This window comes from Triticum urartu, chromosome 7A (genome assembly GCF_056163025.1).
Source record: "Triticum urartu cultivar PI428250 chromosome 7A, HENAU_Tu73, whole genome shotgun sequence".
Taxonomy (NCBI): domain Eukaryota; kingdom Viridiplantae; phylum Streptophyta; class Magnoliopsida; order Poales; family Poaceae; genus Triticum; species Triticum urartu.
The window spans coordinates 581210055-581227422 of record NC_141879.1 but is presented as its reverse complement, the minus strand read 5'-3'; the positions used below and the strand labels follow the sequence as shown (position 1 = coordinate 581227422).

The 17368-nt window shown below is 40.3% G+C and overlaps 2 protein-coding genes across 3 annotated transcripts; both read right to left on the bottom strand.

Annotated features, from left to right (window-relative positions):
- Window positions 1-261: 261 nt before the first annotated feature.
- LOC147960520 (uncharacterized) lies at window positions 262-1281 on the bottom strand. Its single transcript, XM_087533396.1, has 2 exons — window positions 976-1281; window positions 262-783 (listed from the first exon to the last, which is right to left on the bottom strand). The coding sequence occupies exons 1-2, from the start codon at window positions 1279-1281 to the stop codon at window positions 262-264; spliced, it is 828 nt and encodes a 275-aa protein (XP_087389522.1).
- Window positions 1282-2291: 1010 nt separating this feature from the next.
- On the bottom strand, window positions 2292-17118 carry LOC125525492 (uncharacterized). 2 transcript variants are annotated; one of them, XM_048690488.2, is made up of 20 exons: window positions 16731-17118; window positions 15827-16076; window positions 15508-15617; window positions 15287-15421; window positions 13847-14078; window positions 11127-11497; window positions 10441-10514; window positions 10019-10172; window positions 9530-9713; window positions 8427-8655; window positions 7521-7955; window positions 6572-6629; window positions 6343-6430; window positions 5704-5775; window positions 4703-4786; window positions 4453-4596; window positions 3860-3938; window positions 3488-3570; window positions 3340-3394; window positions 2292-2788 (listed from the first exon to the last, which is right to left on the bottom strand). In XM_048690488.2, exons 1-20 carry the CDS (start codon window positions 17035-17037, stop codon window positions 2729-2731), a joined length of 3204 nt encoding a protein of 1067 aa, XP_048546445.2. In that variant the 5' UTR covers window positions 17038-17118; the 3' UTR covers window positions 2292-2728. The 2 variants fall into 2 exon arrangements, with proteins under 2 accessions (XP_048546445.2, XP_087394018.1); XM_087537892.1 differs by lacking the exon at window positions 16731-17118 and having other exon boundaries at window positions 15508-15654; window positions 15827-15935.
- Window positions 17119-17368: the final 250 nt, after the last annotated feature.

The following is a 17368-nucleotide window of genomic DNA, read 5'->3' as shown; positions in this document are numbered from 1 at the left end:
GAGCTCCTCGTTGGCGAGGACCTAGTCTGTCGCCATCTACGTCTTGGCGAAGGAGATCGAGCGCTGCTCCGCCTCAATGAGGGCTTTCGAGCCCCCAGAGAAGGTGGAGGACGCGCTACACGACCCGCCGCCTTTGAAGTAGTATTCGAGGCATGTGCATGACTAAGATGACGAGGAGTATAACTCCTCCTTGACGGTGGTTGGGTGCCACTGGATGCATGGCTAGCGACGCGACGAGGATGGAGGCTCCTCCATGACGCATCATTCGATGTAGACATCGAGGTTTTGCGGCGGGGACGATGGCTCCTCCTTCACGCGGTGTTCGATTTGGACGCGACGGTTCCGTGTCTGGGACAATGACATCTTATAGATGTCCCTTCCTTCCTTCGTGTCTAAGCGCTGGTAGAGGTTCTCATATGCCTGACCCATTTCTTCACTCGCAGCTTGCTTCACGGCCTTCTTTGCCACATTGTACTTCTCTATGTTGTCTGCACTCCTATCCAGGTGTAGGCATCTGAAACAGATTTTCTTCTCCTTAACAGTCTTTTGGACATCATTGTTCCACCACCAGGTATCTTTAGCTTTGCATCTACTTCGTCTGGTCACCCCAAACTCCTCTGAAGCCACCTTACGAATGCAATTCGCCATCTTCATCCACATATTGTTTGCATCACCTTCTTCCTCCCAAGGGTACTCCTTAATAATCCTCTCCTTAAAAGATTGAGTTGCTTCCCCCTTGAGATTCCACCACTTTGTTATAGCGACTTTGGCGTGCTTATCCCGCTGGACATGAATCCGGAAGTGAAAGTTAGCCACCAAAAGCTTATGTTAAGGGATATCACTCTCTTTAGGTATCAATTTACAATCTAGGAAAGCATGCATGTCTTCTCTCCTTGGGAGGATGAAATTAAGTTGACTAGTGAAACTAAAAGATACTAGATGGGATTCTCTCTTTTTAAAGAGAGTGTTAGTTACGATAATGTCGTAGGCTAGAGTAAATCTTAAGACATCTCCTTGATTCCTGATGTCATAGCCAAAGCCCTCATGCACCCCTTCAAAACATATGTTAGATGTACCCACATGGACATTGAGGTCCCCCACCACATACTTCTTGCTAATAGGTACACTACTAACCATGTTCTCGTGGCCTTCCCAAAACTCCCTTTTGGTGCTCTCATTGTGGCCTACTTGCGAGGCATACATGCTGATAACATTGAGAACTAAGTCCCCAACTATCAGCTTGACAAGGATAATCTGTTCTCCTTGCCTCTTGACGTCCATCACTCCATACTTGAGGCTCTTGTTGATCAAGATTCCTACTCCATTTCTGTTTGTAGTTGTTCCCGTGTATCACATCTTAAAGTCAGTATCCTCCATCAGTCCACCTACTTTGACTTCTGTCCCCTCTATTTGGTTTCTTGGGTGCATATGATATCAACACCTCTTCCCGTTGTTGTATCAACTAGCTCTCCTAATGTACATGTCAGGGACCCTACGTTCCAACTACCTAAGCGAACCCCAATAGGCTCGGCTAGCTTCCTCACCTTTCACATTCGTCGAGTCAATTACTCATTTGTTACTACACCTGGGCGTCCATGTAGCGCACCACTAAAGATATGGCGACATGATCCTTGCTCACTTATCGCAGTATCTAGATCAAGATATGACGCTCCACCAAGGAGGTGACGACCCGACCGTTGCCCATTTAACACCACACCTGGGTTCCGATATGGCGTGACGCTCAGATGGTTACGCTCCAACAATGGTCTTCTAGGTTTCATCTCCATAAGAGTGACTGAGTTTTGAAATTGGCTCGCAAGGCCTATCACAACCCCCTCTCCTTACCCAAGTTTGGGACCGACTGTGTAGAGACAACATAGGCAGAATTAAACTAAGGCTAGGTGTTAGAGGAGGGACAAAATTATGAAATAATTTATAATCTAGGTAGCTCCCAAATATTACATGAAACCGTGTGCAAGGTTTGGAGGTGGGGCTAGGTGTAGAACACCAGAAGCGAAGGGGCTTTAGTTATTCACCATTTAATACAATGGCAAATAAAAACAGAGCTTAGTTTAGTAAAATATATTAAAATTAATCCTTAATAAAATGCCATATGATGCTTATGAGATGCACATGATGTACAATCAATATCTAACGTAAGTGTTGGTCATGGGCTATTACAAGAAGCTCAAGCCTCGGTCAGCATATGCGATGTGAGATCTACATGTAAATTCATCAAGAAGTTGATACAACGCCAAATAAATACATGACCCCAGACAAGCGGCACAACAAAAACTAAAACGCTATATTTTTATTTTCTGTTATATGTCCCAGTGCTTCCACTTTGTGAACCAAACAACTGGTGAGCTCAGTATACTATACGTTCCACAACAAGTAGTACTCCTGATGCAAACCGTTAATTGTTCACGTTGTGGCATTGTTGAATCTAGCCAGTCATGTCTTAATAAGCACATATCTGCGGAACAGCGGAAAGTCCTCAAATGCACCTTCTTCCTTGCATTCATTTTGGATCCATACAAGTGTTTCTCCACCTTCCAACAATCTTTCTCTGCCTACGTTGCATTGCACTGTGTGATATTTACAGCATCTGATGGGCAGGATTTACGATTCCGTTCAACAACCTTGCCAAACGAAGCTAGTTAAACGTGAAAGACCTATTGAAGGCTGTCTGATTACATCTCTTCATGGTCTATTCATGGCCTATCGATTATGGTGGCTGTTGGAAGTACGGATGGTTCAATGCTTCATCAACGCTTAGACGGTCCTCCTGCGAGACAGGTAATTTATTGCATGTTAAATCAATGGAAACAAAGAAAATGGTAAAATCACACTAAGAACTGCATTATTGTTTAACTTGATCAAACTCAATTGGCCAAATTATGGTTTAACATGGTTCTTTTCAAGTTTAATAGGACCCACAGGACCGAAAATGGGACAGCCATAGCCTAATCAGTGCCTTATTATGCACAACTGCACATTATGTCCACTAATTGCTGTGATAAATCTTCATCCTTTTGTTCAATTGAGACCTGGGTGTGGGACCACAGTTAAAACAACTCCTATCAGGATAAGAGGTATTAGAACTTAGACAACATTAGGCACAGAATCTTTGTTACATATAACAGAATACTGCCCCAAGTGAGGTTTATTACCTACATGCATAGTAATTGAACTTTCCTGACGGAGATATTTCATAACTGCTACGGTTTTTCACATCATGTAGCAACTATTCCACATCACGCATTCGTAATAGCCAGATTCTATTGAAACAAAGGGTACAAAATGCCTCTTTTGCAGAACTGGGTTCAAGACACTTACATGATGCCACACTAGTAGCTGGCGCGCTAGTCGCAATGCCCACAAATTAGGAAAGCTGGAATACGTTAGCAATGTGGTACAATTAGATATGAGGAACTGAATAATCGGGGTCTGCAGAAAATGGTGATAAGAAGAAAAAAATACCAACCCCATTTTAAGAGGGTCTAGGATTTTCACTTGACGGGCAAATGATTCTTCAGAGCATTTCCAAGAAGCTAACCCGCCGTGGCCCTTAAATAATGAAAAGGAAAGAAGGAATCAGGTGATGTCGAAGCTTAAAGCATAGTAATAAACTAATAATGACAGAATAGGTCGACGCAGGGAATAATAAAGGATGTATATGCAGATCTGTGCATTTCCTGGAAAAAAAATCTCTGCCAAAAATATAGCTTTCTGAATTTTGCCGTCCTGAACAACTATGTGAACACAGGCATTTATCTGACATTTTTGGAAGAGAATGACATATAATGCACACGATCATTACAAGTTAATCAATAGATAATGTAGTTGTTGTACTAACCCGTTCGGAATTAATGCTGCCTTGCTGCTGCGTAGAAATCCCCGGTACTAAAATGCACAGTTCCATGTAAGACCTCAACCTAACATCATAACAAGATAGAAGAAACGCTACGTCTCAATACTCCACAGCATTTACCAGGAAAAATAATACTGCACAGATAATTTGGAATCACCATAATTCAAATAATCAAGCAAGTTGACACTAATGGTTCAGCAGTGCCCCAAAACAGACAAATTGTATTATGGCACTGTGACATGCTGATAATTAAAAAAGACATTTAGCTAAGATGCTATATATTGTTAGAAAACCATTTTTTTGTAGTTTTCTGTGTCGAAGGTCGAATTTCAAGAAAAATCTGAGTTCTGCTATTAATCACTCACTTCAGCTTAGGGCATCAATTTCTTATGTTGGCTTACAGCATTGGTTTGTTCCATGAGCCTAAATGATGTTTGTATTATTTCATTCACAATGAACATATTTGATTTCTTAGGATTGGTATGAGAATCAAGTTGCAAACTATACCAGCTTCGCTAATCTAGGAACAGAAAATGTACTTCATAACTCACACATCAAAAACCACAACAGTGTCTCACTTGTATGCAAGCTCCTTTGTTTCCTCACTCCACCCTTCAAGGCGTTGATCCATTAAAATACGTGCACGGTCACTTATCTGGAAAACATGTGGAGAACCAACTATCAACTCCAGCATGACAACTCCAACACTCCAGATATCATATCTGTAAACAACACAATGAGAATATCAATGACTTTCAGTGCGGCTGTGCTGACAATGGTGGCACAGGGAAGTATTTGCACAAGTAAAACAAATGGACAGAGACATACTTAAGTCTTGCACTTTTTGATCCCTGAAACCAGCTTGAATTAAGGAGTGCCTCTGGAGGAGTGTATTCAAAAGTCTGCTCAGACCTAGAATTGAGTTCAAAACTAGGATTAGAATGGAATGAAATAAAAGAAAGCAGGATCATGCAGTCTTCTTCAACAAGCATGTTGGACAGTGTAGAGTATAGCTGTCTGCAACTGCTAAAAGAATACTGGGCAGTAAATTGACGGCCAGATAATGTCCAAAGTACTTAGCATGGAAAAACACCTTTTTCGAGAAACAAAATGTTGCAGTTCGGCACTGAACATGTCCATTAAGTGGAAAATCATGCAAGTTGGCACAAGAACCTACTCTAAAAATTAACCATTGGCATAAACATGATGAGAAAATAAAGAAATTACTTGAAAAAAATCTAAAATTAAAAACACACATACTAGCTAACAAATTCATAAATCCTGCACGTCATACAGTTCACGTGCTTCAACTTTGTAACCAGCGTGTAGAACCGTTCGAAAAATATATCATGGATTAGTTCATTGAACTCTTAAAGATACATTCAGTTCCAAAAGAACTTTTAGAAACAAAAGGTCATATTTTCACATATTTGATTGTAAGATCTATGTCCAAAATGAATCTAACATTTACAGAAAGGTCTTGAAGCACTAAAGTGTACATGCCAACTCAATGAAAGAGGCTACGTTCTTCAAACCTAAACATACAACATCATTGGCGGTCAAGAATTCAAGTACTATGATTTTTTAAAATATATGGTTGAGTTACACAATGATCATATAGGAGATAAAATGGAGAAGCATTACAGAGCAACCTAATTAAGAAGTGATGACGATTTTCAAACTGCAACATCCAAAAAATAAAAATAAATAAGTGTTCAGTGCCTAAAGCCCAACAACCTCATAAATGTATGCTCTGATAAATGATAAGCCCAACAACCTCATAAATGTATGCTCTGATAAATGATAATAGGGAGAAAATTATCACACACCGAGTAGGCCCTGAACCATAAAGATGCTTCAAAGTGAAATCATCAATGGCACTGCCGAAGTCAATAAGACGCCTGCATATAAGAAGTCAGTGAGTAGTGCCAGAAGTATGCAACACCCTGCTAACATTTTTATATGTGCAAACATGACAGTTCACCATGTCACAGTTTGAGTATTAATATCTCAAGTTAGAACTGAAGTTCACCTAGCAAGAGCACACCACTTCAAGCCATGTGATGGTATATGTCATATAATTGAACTTTCTCTACACTGGCCCCTTTAGCGACTTGTTGGCAAATGAGAAACAGAAATGAAGAACATTATTGTTTGTTCGGGAAACTTGGCCAACGTATTCTTTAGGGCTGGTAGAGCTAGACTACTGTGCATGTGAGGTAAATTTCTTATAAACATTGTGCTACTGTTATCCACTTTGACTACTTGGTAATATTTCTATAAAAAGTAGGGTGCTTGAAAAACTCATGTGGAACCTGCATACACGCCTACAACACTCATTTAAGCTATCCGAATGTCGTTAGAATTTTGTCATCCAACTATCAAGAAAAGTGAAATATCCAAGTAGAAGATAAATAAACTCAACCTAACTGTAAGAGGTACATCTCATAGAACATCTTAGTTCTTACATGTTCAGCTTGTTTTCCGTTGCTTCAGATGGAATCTCTCTTAAACATTTTCCCGTCTTCAAATCCTCAAAGCAGATGATCATGTTCTCTACCAAGGCATAACACAAATCATGTTAACACAACTCGTTGATAGAATATGTCTGGAAAAAATGATGGGAAGATGGGGGACTATGTTCGGCTCAATTAGTGTGGTAAGGAACTAAAGAGTAGAAGTCAATGGAATTTTTACCAGGTTTAATATCCCTGTGAGTGATGTTACGATCATGACATGCCTTCAGACCCATCAGCTGAAACAAGAAGCAAGAATAGAAATGTATATTAATCTACTACGTATGAAATCATAAAAAACAAGCCAGCACCCTAAAAATTATGTCTTCCTTTTTTAATTAAAGAGAGGTAAAAAAAATACAACGACCTATGTGAGAATGCTGGTTAACTTATTTAAACTAGAGAATGCCCCGCGCATTGCTACGGGAATTGATTGAAATATATTTTAGTAATATGATTGTATGAAACATGCATAGTTGAAATAATAATATATGAACTAAAACTTTTTTTTTTCGAGAAAATGCAAAGGGCTTTTGCATTTCATTGCATTGAAAAGATGGAGTTTTGATACAATCCTCCTAGGAGGTTAGATACAAGTTAGTGCACGTCCCAGGTGGGCGGCAGAATGACGCGTAGGCCGTGGGCGCCCGCTCTTGCCCACTGCTACTAAAAATGAATATTATATATTGTACCCCCTCCGTCCCATAATATAAGATGTTATTACAACCAATATATGAGTACATTGGTTGTAATAACATCTTATATTATGGGACGGAAGGAGTATTTGATTATTGTGTAGTCAAAAAATACTTTCAATATAAGTGGCATAACATAATGGAAAACTTTTTACCATGCATGTTGAGTGCGCCTTTAATGGGGTGGCATGTGTGATGAGGGGGATGTGTGCATGGGATCAACTAATAATGGATTTTTTTTTCCTCATGCATGTTGTGGTGGGCCTTTGATGAGGTGGCATATGTGCATGTTAAGATAATAGAGATAATGAGGATGAACTATTTAGTTATATAGGATTTCACAATGACTAAAACCACAATAAACTATGTGAGAAGCACCTAAAGGGGCAGCCGTGACATTCGTTTACAGGACTATAAAGATTAGAATAAGCATACCAGTTGCCATAAGAGGTTTTGCATTTGCGTTTGCCCAGCTTTAGTAGTCCTTAACCAATACCACCACTTTGATGGTTGCAGAACTTGAATATATCTGACCCTCTCATTATCATCACCAGTAACTAACTTTGTTTCTTCAGCAGCATATAACAATTTTGACAATGAGCGGCCTTCATTGCGGTACACAAGCCATATTTCCCTTGATTCTGATTCAAAAGATTCTATAAACCTAGCCACATGCTTCAGTGATTCTTCAACAGCTGAGATGTTCTGTTCTGGAAAGGTATATTCAATGAATTGCATGTCCATCGGAAACGTTGCAGATGATGATTCCATCCTTGACAAAACTTCAAGGGTTTTTGAAGCATTTGAAAATAATTCTCCAAAATACTTCTCCCGCAATCCACTCAAGTAAGCAGCATTTCCTCTTTCCACCTGCAGTTTCCAAGCACCAGAGTCAAGAGAGAGATAGGACAATAAAGCTTTTCAAGAATCTTACTTATTGTAGGGTAAGGACAATGTTGCTCTTAAATGTATCACATGCAATGGCGGAAAAGTGGTCGGACCCTTCCCCAGACCTTGCGCAAGCGGGAGCTACATGCACCGCGCTGCCCTTTTTTATGCATTAGCGGAAAAATTCGAAATGCCAAAGATGCCCGATATGGTCATTATGCCCAATATGATCATTTGAACCACAGCAAGAATATCAAAACCCAGCATTCGGTGAAAACTAATATATGCATGAACATCAAACATTCAGCAGATTAGTGGCTCCTAGCACTTACCAGCTACCGCAGCGTGAATCAAAATACATCAAGTAGGATCAATCACTGTACCTCTAAAACTAGATAATGGGAGCACATGACAGAATGGCAGATAGTTCATTGGAAAGAATAGTGGGCTTACCATTATGCGCTTCAATATGAATAAATCACCATCTATCATGTCTGAGCCATGATTTTCATCAGATGACGATGCTGTGTTTGAACTTGTGCAATTATATGAGTCTGGTGTAAGTATAGTGCTAAAGTGGGAAGGATCTTTATGTACATCTACATCATCAGAGCAGTTCCAACGAAATGCCAACCAGACTTCACCATATGAACCACGATCAAATCTTCTCTTCAGCTTGTACCTAATTATCATTACAAAAAGGAAAAGCTCATGCTTATGTATACATGACTTGAACTATTACCATGAAAATGATTATACGCAACTTGATGTGAGGAAAATGGTTTCAAAGGAAAAAAAACTATCTCCAGCAGCTCTTCTCGAACTATGCCCTTACACCTGACCTGACACCTCACCTGACCAATAAATTGTGCCACAAACAACTCTTCCATCATTTCACTAATGGTACATTCATGAATGAAATACAGCGATAATCAGAATATAAACTATTACCTCCATCCCAAATTAGTTGTCTTAGATTTGTCTAGATATGGATGTATCTAACACTAAAACGTGTCTAGATACGCCCGTATCTAGACAAATCTAAGACAACTAATTCAGGGTGGAGGGAGTATAAAGTAATATCTTTCTGCTGTGCAATTACCACTTACGTGTGGTTCTTCATTTGGAAAAGTAATAGATGTATTGCACTCGTTATCACCTAAAACTTGAAAGCAAAAGTACAACAAGATAATATATGTATAAGTGATTTCGGGTGGAAGTTTGACTGGCATAGACTCTACCAGTAAGAAATATAATAATATCCACTTACGTGTGGTTCTTCATTTGGAAAAGTAATAGATGTATTGCACTTGTTATCACCTAAAACTTGAAAGCAAAAGTACAACAAGATAATATATGTATAAGTGATTTCGGGCGGAAGTTTGACTGGCATAGACTCTACCAGTAAGAAATATAATAATATCACTTTTCACGTGAAGGATGACGATTAAAAAGCAATTAAACCAAATAATCTAAACTTCAGCAAACATCTACAGGTTGTTATCCGAATATGCTGAAAGGGTACTCAGGAAGATGCTCAACAATAGAAATGGTACCTGATGTCAGCTATCTTATAGCCAAATGCATGTGAACTGCTTGATCTGCTTCCATTATGTGAAACAGAATCAAGCAAGCCAAAATAATTTGCAAACCCTTCAGGACTAGTACACCGTCCCATTTCATCATCTTGATGGACAAGGTGCCAGCAAAAGTTTCTGTCCTTGTATTTTTCAAGATTTCCTGTACCCCAATGTAGAAAATTTTTACAACTGAGGGCATGAGCAAGCAAGCATCACATTACAAATCCAAGTCTATCTCAGGTACCCAAAGTCTAAGATCAAAAATCAAATGTATAGAAACGAAATTAAAAAAAAAACTCAAACATGCGCAAATCAATATGTATCAACTATCAAGTCTTAAAAAGAAGATTACTAAGCCATTGAAATAAGACTACACCCTCCAACAAGCTAAAACCCTACAAAGAAAAGGAAAAAAAAATGACCTTGTTGCTAAAAAAAGATGCATCCCTGAAAAAGGTAACTCACCATCAGAAGATAACACATTTTCAGTTGCCATGTGATTGAAGTCATGGACTCCTTCATGCTGATAGTCCTTGGGTACCCTAAATATAAAGTCCATGTCTTCATCAAGACTCTCAGATAAGTAGAAACAACCGAGTCTCTTAAGCTTTGCATCAACCTAATTCAGAGCAGGCAGAAATACAATTAATGGCATAAAAGATTCCACAATAAACTCCAACAGACATTGAACATGTAGCTTAATAAAGGAAAGTATGAATGAAGATAGGGCTTTCTTGTCAAAGAATTCCAAGTTCATGCAGAACACTAACATGCTAAGTGAAATATAGTTTCCATTCACACCGCACATGGAATGTAAATTCTCTTTGTTTTAATTGGTAATATCTAACTTTCAGGGCAGACAGTGACATAATATATTTCCCACTTACCAAGAATCTCTGGAACTTTGCCGATGAGCGCTTGAAATACTCCATTTCAATAACAGCTGAACTAACCCCATCGTCTGCAAATACATTGAAATACATGTCAACAAAAGTAAATACGGACAGAGAAAGACTTCACAGGAGACATTGAACAACCTTTGAGTGCAGAAAGTGAAACAACGAAATTTGATGGGTAGGCTAATGGTCAATACAAGTTAACTAAATTAGAACTTCAGATTCACAGAATCAATCCAGTTATGTGTACTTATATATCAAACAATCACTTCAATAACAAACAATCACTTGGATAAAACAGAATGTAGCAACAGGGCAGCAAAAGAAGAGGATAACATCATAGCACAAGGAGTCATGTTTCCCCTTAAAAAACGTGACCCTCCTGTGAATATTTCAGCATACCTATTTAGGGTGTCCAACATAATAATAACAGGGAACTGACTAACATGCAAACATCAATCAGCTTAAGATTGAAAGGAAACTTGAACCAAACTGATAAGAAAATGCACGGATTAGCAAATTATTACTTTATTAGTCATCTGCAATCGGTGGGTGAAATTACAGTTTTGTTATGATTAAAGTCAAACAAAATACAAATGCTTTCAAATAAAATTGCAACATACAAATTACAGAGTAGTTGCAATTAACAAATATAAGTAATCAGAGACTAAGCCTACCTGACTTGTGTTGGTATGGAATGGTCTGTAAAGGCAAAACAGATGTCACTGAATTTTCTTCAAGATGGTGCCAATCTTCTATTCTAGCTCCAGAGCTACTAGGAGATCCCAATGGAACAACCACAGCTGCTACATTGTCTGTTGTGCCTTTCTGTAAAGCAAGATGAACTATAAAATCCGCCAAATTCTGTTGCATGACAGCAAGGGGTTCAAAATCCTGGTTAACACCATATTTCGCATACAGCATCATGTCGCAAACATCTTGCATACTCATTTTCTCAAAGACACCATCAGAGGAGGCAATAAGAAAGCTATCGTTTGCTGACAGAAGCTGCCACCCTGTCAGTTCAGGTGTCGATATTACACCATACCTACAATAAGAATGAGCCAGAACAATTCAGCATGTCCATGCAACTAAGATATCAAGGAACAGAGAGAGAGAGAGTTTTGAACATCAAAACGTCACATTCAACAAGCCACAGACATAAATTCTTAGTCATCTGAAACTTCTGCATGGGCTATCTACAGATATACTCCCTCCGTAACTTCATATAAGACGTTTTTTGACACTGTCATAGTGTCAAAATAAGTCCTATATTAAGTTACAGACGTAGTATCAAATAATTCTATGCCACGATACTCTGGCTGTCTCAATATTCTAATAGTTAATCTGCAAATGCTCCTCTCACTGGCTTGATATTTTCATCGATTTCATTGCAGATTGCCTTGGGATCTAGTAAAACATCTCTTCTGTTGTAAAAAAGTTTAATCACCCTTCTGTCTCAGGTTGGTCTCTCCCTACCCATCCTATGCGACAGATGGGCCATCCCTGCATCTCACTTGTAACATGAAGCCCCAGTGCCTTGCTCCACAAGATCTCAACTTCAAGTCGGTGTTCCTCGTTTGCTCTCCACTCCCCTTCCCAGTCCCTAACCTAAATCGGATGACTATCACCACCAGGCCCTAATCACCATCATGTCTCCTCCCAACCCTGAGGCCTTACCCTCACCCTCTGCCTCAACTGACCCTGCACACACTGCAACTCTGGAATCACCATGCACTAGTTGCCGACCTCCACGTGGCATCGGTGCACCACCAGCGCAGCGAAGACGAGATGTGGGTGTCACATCACATCATTGCATGTAAGGGGCATAGGACAGAGATATCCTCATGGCACCAGTAGCCTGGAGCCAGTGGCGGACCCTAAGCGGGGCACTTGGAGGGAGGGGAACTGAGGAAGCGTCCAGGGACGACGCCAACCAAGAGTTGTAGTGGGGCACCTTCATTTACGCCATGGGTTCAACTCTAGTTCTCTATGGAGGAATAGTGGTTGACCATAGGATTCCCCGAATTTATTTGGGGTCAGCTGACCTCAATGCTATACTGCTAGCTCCATCGCTGGAAGCAACTGTGCAAGTAAGTCCAGAGCAAAATGGGTACCAGGCCAAAAATGGAGCTGAACAGCTGGGGACCCAGATAAAACTATGACGATGGTTTGAATTTTTGTTACCATTGTGATTGATACAAGGTATCAACAACTAAGTAGTAAGTAGTAAGTACAGTTCTTTGATAAGTTTTCTATTTGTAAGTACAAGAATGTGTGTCTAGAGTTATTGAGAGCCTAGTATACTGGACAGTCCTTGGTTAGGGTCAATGCTTAGTGGGTGTTTAGTTAGTTGGTTCCTTAATTCTGGAGTCTGGACAATGAAGCGATGAACAGAATGGTGGCCATTCAGCTTTCTGAGAACTCTTCTCAGTTCTCACTATGCCGTCCAGGCGTCCACATTCAACCCAGTGAGGGGAGTGTCATGTTGAGGCTGTGCATGTTGAGTTTGGGCGAGCTCAGTATGCACACTTCATACTGTCTGTATATGTTGAGCATTCTTTTATTTGGCTTTGTTATGATTACTTCAAATCAAATAATGTTGCCCATGTATGCTAGTAAGTAATGGGGTTAAGCATCTGTCATAGTGAGGTTGGACAGAAACGACTTGAAGAAAGAATAACACTTGTGCCTGCTGGGGGTAGAGACAAACTAGAGCAAGGACTCTGGGAGATATAAGACTAGTTCATTCTTTCTTAATGAACAGGGATGGGGTGCCATGCATAATACAGAGCCGGACTGTAACAACTTATTTTAATATTTCCAGTTAACAGAGATACATCCCAAACCAATAAGATCCTAAATCTCTTCTGTAAGTAACACTATAACTCGCAGAATGACAGGTTTAAAACTACAGGTTCCGTGATTAATTACATCAATTTTCATCGTGCACCGACTTCCGGTGCGGACTGACCATCTGGGCGCACAAGCCATCCTCAGAGAATTGTGCAGCGGTTCTATGAGTAAATTCCAATTGATCAGCTCTTATCTCGTTGCCTGGAACTGGTGCACTATTTTGAGAGGCCGTCTTGTGGCCCAAGTTAGTAGACCAAATGGAATGTTCAGTGCACCCTACAACATGCAGTTATGTGATAAATCATAAAACTGAACCATCTATAGTTCTTGGTATTGATCCCCAAATCCGTAGTTTTCTGAGAGTTTGTACTTTGTACACGATACTTGCAGTTTGGTGAAATTTACTCTTGAATAAAATGCAGTAGGGCTATATGTAACTTTTCTATTTTTCAAGATGCAAACTCCAATACATTAAAAACCTTGGGAAACTGGTAGGTTATACATAATTGGAGAAAAAGAACTCAATAGATTGCGTACTAACCGTTTAAAAGGCACGTCGCCAATAGCTCGAGATAGTGCGAGCTCACCATTAACACGGTATACACCAGCCCACTCAAGAACATAACCACCAGCAGCTTCTACACGCCTTCTCTCATCCTCTCTATCCGGATGATGGTCCCTGGTTAACTCCTTTACATTGTAAAGTGGTCCACCATAGTTTGCCAAAGCAAAGTCCTCATGATTGCTAGAGTTTCTCTTTCTTCTCCGTTTCCCTGATAATGGAAGCTTTCTGATTATTGTTTCTCCACAAGTCCACAGTGCAAGTCATCATACAAGCAGATCAGGATGTAGAGACCATTTAAAGCAGAAGGTATTATCTGTATGAAGCAGCAAAATGTGTAATTTTGGAGCATCTCCTGTTCAACTAGAAGTCTAGAAGTGAAGAATTTTTGTTACCACAGTTCTTTCATGATTTGATCCATAATAAATGAACCAATATTGGTCTTGGTTACTGCAACCTGCCTAAATTATTACTCAGTAGCCTAACAGAAAATTTTCTACCATGATATTATAAGTACAGAATTGTTTTTCCTTGAACATGCATCAAAATTCATGTCATTTTGTATTAGAAGGGGCACCATGATGGGGCGAAACTAACAACCAAAATGGAAAAGAAACTAGCAAAAGCAAGAACAAAACTGAAAAACTATACTACCCTAAACTACCTAGAAAAGATTAAAAACGATTATTGAACACAGCCAGCTAGGCAATGTCTTAAGACTAATGCACATGCAGGTAGTCACATAAAAGGATGAAGGCTAGGCCCCCTAACAGCAAAGCATGCACTAATGTCTAATGAGGAGAAGCTTGTACTAAAACTAAGGCCATGCTAAGACAAGAGATAATGATGCATCACGACATGAACAATGCAACGTGGCAGTTTCAAAAGTTACAGTTAAAAGCTAAAATGTGGCGTTTTCAACATTTCTCACCATATGTACTTCGGCTATATTATGGTGATTTTGATTTTTGTTTTTTCGCCAAAGTCATGGCGCACCTATACTCTCCCAGATTGCCACTTGGTTTCTGCAGCATTATCTACAAGGATGTCAAATCCCATACCGAGGCAATGTGGATCACCAGACAGTGCTAATCGTGTCTCATACAATCTATTATAAACATTGCTCAAAGAAACATGGATCCAAGGAGGATAGGAATTAGGATAACATTAGTAGTATGCCTTGATATTTTCAGCCCAGATAAATATAGCCTATAAATCTGTAATATGTATGAGACTGAAAGAGTATGGGATCTGGAGAGACAGGGTAACAGGGGGAGGGAGAAAATAAAATGCAAGAAAATGCTTGCCAGCAAGAGTAGGAGAGTAGTTGACAGGACAGAAGTATCAGTGCTTAAACATCCAGAATAAGCAACATCCATTTGGGTAAGTTATTTAAATAATAAAAGAAAGAAGACTAACTCTTTTGGCGGTATGGGGCATGACTTTGTGAGCACAAAAATGCTTTTGAATCTCCTACATTAGCCGTTATGATTTGGCCATCGGCTATCAAGACCACAGTAGCTGTTGAACCGGACTTGAAATTTTTTCGTAAAGCTTCCTGCATTACAGATGCCAAATAACTCTTTTCAATTCTTACGAACGTGCACAATGAAGTTTAAATTTGCTTACGAAAATGAGACCTTCCTTGGAGAATGTTAGGTCAATATCCTGAACTGCCCTCAATAATGATTCCTTCAGAATTTCCATGTGAAAAGATCGATCTAGAATAGTGGGTGATGTCCAACATGACCTGCACTTTTTTAGAACCATGAACAACTTTTATTTCCCTGAAAACAAGGTTCAGATTCTTTGAAAGTGGCATATAAACATTAATACTTTAATAGCATTCGGAGATCAAGGAAACATCAAAATCATCATGTTGTAAACAGGATGTAACTCCATAGTGTAAACACAACCAGAACTATTTACATGGATTAAAGGGCATGATAAAAGACAAACCTCTGGCCGTGATTGGACTGATCCTCTTTGTACAGGTTAAGAACACTGTTAAGAATAGTAACTTCCTTATGTGTCAGCTTTCCAGTTGAGTTTCTGAACATGATGGAGTATATACCATCAAGAAGAAAATAAACATGAAGCAACAAGTACTCCAGTAAGAGCTTAGAAGCCATCTCACTGGCCTCATCTCCATTATGACCATCAAATATTGCCATCACTCCTACATCCACCTCTTTAATCCTCATTTGCTCTGTATAATATAGCAAGTTAACCAGGATCAGATTACAAATGAACAGGGTGCATGTTAAAGGATCGAGCATAAAATCACAATGACCAAAGCACTTTGAAAAGTATTTCTACAAATCATTTGGCTGACTACGTAATAGGCTAATAGCAGCTTGTTATCCCTAGACATATGAGTCATGAAGCACTAGTCAACTTGAGCAACTCGCAGTCTCACAATATGCAACCTTAATGGCAGGAAAAAGATGCTGTGCTAGGCCTAATAAACTCTGCCGGAAACTATTCTGCAGAAAGCGCCCAGTACATTCACAAACTATGATCCTTCCAACATGATATCCAGCTTCCCACTCCCATTTTACAATTTCTTAGTGACTACACTCTCTTGACATGAGATGCCAACTAACATTCAGGAGTAAAAATCATAGTACCAGTAAACCAGAAGCAGAATACTGTTTTCATTCCTCATTTCTAGCTCAGAGTTCATGAAGCATAATAATAAGTGCATTCTAATTAATAAGCAAGGTCGCCAGTACAATCCTGGAAGTTCTGGTTAACTGCACATGATTTCTCAATACTCCCTCGTCCTTCCCCCTCATAGCTGCAATGCAACACCGCGTGTAAATTGCGGATTTGATTTACTAACTCCGTGTTGTGCAGGTACCTATGAAGGGGATGCGGATGCCGAGCGCGCAGACGGCGCGGTCCTCCTGGGAGCGGCGGCGGCCACGGTGAGCCGCCACATGGCACCTCCTCGGCTGCGGGGGGGAGGAGCCCTTATCCCCATCTCCCTCGCCGTCGGAGAGGATGGTCCAGCGGGGGCAGTGCGCGGACTGGTACACCGCGGGCGCGCCGCCCTCGCGGTACACGGCAAGGCACGTCGCCGACTCCCCCGCGCACCGGAGCGGGACTAGGAGCTCGATGAGGATGAGAAGGAGGATGGTACGGTGGCCGGATAGCGGTAAGGACATCGGCGAGTCGCCGGAGCAGAAGAGGGGAAGAGGAATTTGATTTATTTTTTTTAGACACAGAGGGGAAGAGGAATTATGGGCTTGCGTATCGCGAGCTCGTGGTGGGCCCCGAGCAACACTTTCTTCAATCCGAGCTGGCGAGTAGAGCGACGAAGGGGAGCTACTATACACCGCCCGCTGCGAGCGATACGACCTGGTCGCTCACGCACGTCTTTCATGGGCCGGCACAAGTAGCGCAGGTTTTTTAGCTAAAAATGTAAAATACACTAATGCCCTCAAAAAACAAAAGGTTAAAATACACTACTCACTCGGAGGGAGTAATATATTTTCA